Source organism: Penaeus monodon, chromosome 40, assembly GCF_015228065.2.
Source record: "Penaeus monodon isolate SGIC_2016 chromosome 40, NSTDA_Pmon_1, whole genome shotgun sequence".
NCBI lineage: Eukaryota > Metazoa > Arthropoda > Malacostraca > Decapoda > Penaeidae > Penaeus > Penaeus monodon.
Window position 1 is genome coordinate 18,864,418 of NC_051425.1, and position 5,000 is coordinate 18,869,417.

At 43.3% G+C, this 5,000-nt stretch overlaps 1 protein-coding gene across 1 annotated transcript in view; it reads right to left on the reverse strand.

The window, feature by feature from the left end:
- Positions 1-2,162: 2,162 nt before the first annotated feature.
- LOC119597940 (teneurin-a-like) overlaps positions 2,163-5,000 on the reverse strand; it is a 56,279-nt gene continuing 53,441 nt past the window's right edge. Inside the window, exons 16-17 of the mRNA XM_037947608.1 lie at positions 4,509-4,736; positions 2,163-3,982 (exon numbers count right to left, since the gene is read on the reverse strand). Of these exons, the coding sequence (XP_037803536.1) occupies positions 3,707-3,982; positions 4,509-4,736 (504 nt within the window). The 3' untranslated portion in view covers positions 2,163-3,706. The remainder of the gene's footprint in view (positions 3,983-4,508; positions 4,737-5,000) is intronic.

Here is a 5,000-nt window from a genome sequence, read left to right on the forward strand (position 1 = left end):
TGAATTAACAATCAGGATTCTTTCTAAAAAGGAGGATTTCATATCGTAATCATTAAAAGATATGATTTCAGGTGTTGAAGGTATATCATTGGATTAATCGTCCTTTTCTACCCCTACGTGAATCGTTAGCTCATAAACTGGTCTCAATCCAACAGCATTTGCTTATACTTAATATGCACTTATAAGTTATTTTTTTTTTCCCCTTGTAAGTTCTCAAAGAAAGAAACTGTCCTGTTTGTCATGGTACTTTCTCGGGAGAAGAAACCCGTTCTCACGAGTTTCTGGTTTCTAGTCATTGTTCACTGTAATTTTACGCGTTTTACATACATACGTATATACATTGTGTGTGTGTGTGTGTGTGTGTGTGTGTGTGTGTGTGTGTGTGTGTGTGTGTGTGTGTGTGTGTATATGTGTATATGTGTATATGTGTATATGTGTATATGTGTATATGTGCGTATGTGCGTATGTGCGTATGTGCGTATGTGTGTATGTATGTACGTATGTACGTCCGTGCGTATGTACATACGTAAGCATGTATATATGCACATGCATGTGCAATATGTATATGAAAATTTACAAATATGTATGAACATATACATACATACATGCACATCCATGCCCACACGCGACCACGGGAAACGGATTTCACTTGGGGAGTTCGCCGCCTCACCACACTGCGGTCTTCAGTAAAAATATTTTATTGTCATCAACGACAATACCGTTATTCTGAAACTCGGAGCATCATACAAAATCTAGTATAATAAGTTCCAAGGAGCACTTTCTTTTCGTGCAAGGCAAGAGGGAGGGTAGGAGGGAGGGAGGGGGGGCACTGAGAGGGAAAGAGAGGGGAGAGGGGAGGTAATAGAGAAAGAGGGGGGAGAAGGATAGGTAAAAAATAAAGATAGGTGAATGAAAGGAGATAAGGGTGAGGGGCGATGTAAAGGGTGGAGGAGATAAAGGGTGATGGAGATGGGGAAAGAGAGGAAGAGAAAGGGGAGAGATAGAGAAGAAGAGAGGATGAAAGTGGGAGAAAACAGTATAAGAAGGGAGGTGATAATGAAGAAAAAGAAAAAAAGAGACAGAGAGAGAGAGAGGAGAAGAGAGAGAATTAAAAACAGAGAAGAGGAAAGGGAAGAGATTATGTTAACTTACACAATATTTACAAAGAGATGTTCAGGAAGTTATAAAAAATATGTTAACTTATAGCACCTTGTGCCACTTACTCGTGATTCAAACCCTTTCATCGAACAGTGAGAATCAGTTCGGCGATTTTTTTTTTTCTTTACGCAAAAGTCCCTGCCCACAGAGTCAGAATTGACACAATTACATCAGCGAATAAGGCTTAAATTATATGTATGTATAATGTCGAAAGTACCTAATAGTATAGAAGGTTTCGTAAAAGAGAATTAATTTGTTCCAAGACATGGTATTTTCTTTTTTTTCTGTTTTCGATTTCTTTTTTCTTCACAATCCGGATTTTTTGGATTCCACATTTCATTTTTCATATACATTTTTTTTTCTTTCTTTTGAGACGGACGATTCTTATTCATTAAACCAAAAAGGCATCTCACAGCAAATTCACATAATTTGTAAAATAATAATAATAACAATAAATAAATAAAACTCAAATTTCTCTTTTTTCTTTTTCCCAAGACCAAATCGGCAATTTTCTAAAAAAAAAAAAAAAAAAAAAAAAAAAACATTTCTTCCTTCCAGACACCAGCTGCTTAAATAAAAGAGATCACGTAAGGTCAGTCTCTCTTATCTTCTGTCTCCTCTCACGCATCTTTCTTTCATAACAGAGAGGTACCGGTGGTGTAAACACTAGGCAGAAGTACCGCCCGTCACTAGAGAAAGTACCGGTTCATCACCTGGCGGATTCTACCGGCTGAAACTTACTAGTATTCTGGGATCCTACTAGTTTCTGCGAACGATTTACATATACACACATAATTACGTGCTTACAGCACACCGTACATACATTTATATGCATACATAAATATATACATTTATATGCATGCATAATTACATGTAAACATACAAATACATCGATTTCCGTGTGTGTATGTGTGTGCGTGCGTGAATGTGTACGTGAGTCTGTGCCTGAATGTGTGTGTGTGTGTGTGTGTGTGTGTGTGTGTGTGTGTGTGTGTGTGTGTGTGTGTGTGTGTGTGTGTGTGTGTGTTTTAACGCGCGTTAACGCATGCTCATTTACCTGCATTCATATGCATTTTAAAATGCATGTTATGTATGTACATATGTGTGTATGTATATATGTACGTATACATGTATACATATAAGTTTATGTGTATGTATGTATCTGCTCGTGTGTATATATGTACGTACATTTATGTATGTACATAAGTACTACTGTGAAAAGCTCTTTGAGATCTCCTTCTCTACGGTGAGGGTTGACAGGGGACCAACCTGCCTTCGTCAGGCGAGGATGTGCACTGGAATCACTCTCCTAAATACTAGTAATTCGTTTAGCAAATCTTGCAACACTCAGTGCGTGAAATGCAACATGGATATACCGCATGTCCTTTTTTTTCTTTAAAGTTGACTGTGCGATATCTAGCAAACCAAGAGCCGGCACACAGGCCGGAAGTAATGCACCAACACTGACTGACCCCTTGTGGCACTTCCAGTGCCAACGCACTTACAAACCACTTACAAACCACTGTAGTGTAGATAATTTGCAATCACTGCACGTGCACTACATGTAGCACTGGTACCTTCCCGGTCCAGAGACGTCATAAACTGGTCCTTTCCTGATGTACTGCACGCACTTTGTACATGTGCTTATCATGTACACAAACACGACGATCACTTGTAAATGCAGACATTAAATAATCAAAGTGGCGGTAACTCTATCACACGGACTCGTGAATATCACATATAAATATCTTCTTACACTTTATTCATTTATCTATATATGTATTCATCCTTTTTTTCTCTTAAATAGCATTTCGTTGTTCTGACCTTCTGCTTCCACTCAAGCAAAGCGACATTTTCATTGTCCGTTCCTTGTGCAAAGTACAGTCTCGCAGTGCCAGAAAGGTGCGCATTGCACGGGCTACTTGTTACAAAGTGCCCTATGCCCTCAGAATGCCATTAAGGTTTATCATCAAATGCCGTAAAATAATGCCACTTCAATACACGGAATGTTAGACTCTGCCGTATTCCATTCGGCCATGGGACTCGATTCTCCGACGCAAAAAACTTCCTCGTTTAATATTTACAAATGATCACACAACATGTCAATTACACAAACACACCTGGAGAGCTCTAGTCGAAAGAGTCCATCAAGCTAAGAGAAAAGAGAGATCGCTTTAATATACTGACAAAAAAGTTTCAAATGCATTTCTTTCAATCTCTTAGGCCGAAGAGAAAATTAAGAAGAAATATAATCCAGGCAAAATCTCCTTTTAAAAAATCCATCGCCGGCCACCACAGCGTCGCCAGGAGCCGCCTGTCGAGGACCTTCCTCTTCCTCTTTCCAACACCCTTTAAGAGTCGAAAAACTAGGACGAAATGAGCGGTAAAGTTCGCGTGGCACGTGCTCCTCCTCTCTCTTTCTCTCCCTTCTCTCCCTCCGTCTCTCTCCCTCTCTTTCTCTCGCTCGCCCCCGCGCGGCGCCCATCGCGGCGAGGGGAGGAGGGAGCAGGGGGAAGGGGAGGGGCGCGGAGGGAGAGCTCCACGTGGTCTAGCACAGCCCGCGCCACCACTTGCGGCAGCGGTGGGAGCGGCGCGTCTTCGAGTTCCGTCTGGTCCGCTTCGTGTTCCTGAAGAAGCGGACGTTCGTGGGGTCGTCAAGCAGGGCCGGATACTCCTCGGGCGGGTACAGGTATTTGGCGGTGTAGCTGCTGACGGAGCCGCGGGAGAGGAGCTCCTCGGTCTCGCTCGACGACCACTCGACGGAGCCGGGGAGGCCGGACGACAGCCGCTCGCGCTCCTCCGACCACGCGCGCCGGATCGCCACCTGGCGGCCAAGGGGTTACAACATGGGCAAACAGGGGGGGGGGGGGGGCTACAAACGAGCTTCTCTCGTATGAGTAAAAGGGAATGTAGGATTAACAGCTAATATATATGTTCAATGGCATTAGATGCTACTATTTAATGTAACATTTTTGTTATTAAACATTGATATCCTTCAATACTCTCCTCATACCCATGTCACCAGCACTACCACCAACTACTACTGCCATTACCACTACTGCTACTATTCCTATTATACTAATATTAATCATATACTAATATTATTACTGTTACTATTACAATTACTTTCACCACTATCACTACTACTCCCAATACCACTACTACTATCCCACTACCACTACCACTACCCCTACCACCTCCACCACAACTACTGCTACTACTACTACATTTACTAATACTCCTACCCCTACCAGCACCACCGCAACAACTACCACAACTATTACTACAATACCCACTACTCCTACCCCTACCAGCACCACCACAGCAAGCGCCACCACTCCCCGCCTCACCTTCTTGGCGTGCTTGAGCAACCTCTTCTTCTCCTGGACGACTGTGGTGCCGTAGCGGATGTGCACGACGGCCCACGCGCTGTGCAACTTCACGTCCACGAAGTTGTCGTTCTTCTCCTCGTCAGCCTGGAGGGGGGCGGAGGCTGAGGGCTCGTGCACCGTGATGTTCACTTCGCCCCCGAGTCGGTTCAGCTGCGTCATATCCTCCGAAGCCTTCCAGAAGTTTTCCTGTAGGAGGGGGAGACGGGGTTGTAAAGAGCGGCCTTTCGTATAAGGGAGGTAGCGTAAGGGGGCAAAATGGGGTGTCAGATATGGGCAAGAGGGGAGTCAAAAAGGGAGTCAAAAAGGAAGTCAAAAAGCGAGGCAAAAAGTGAGTCAAAAAGCGAGTAAAAAGGGAGTAAAAAAGGAGTGAAAAAGGGAGTCAAAAAGGAAACCAAAATGAAGTCAAGAGCTAAAGGATAGTCAAAACGAAGTCAAGAGACAAAGGGGAGT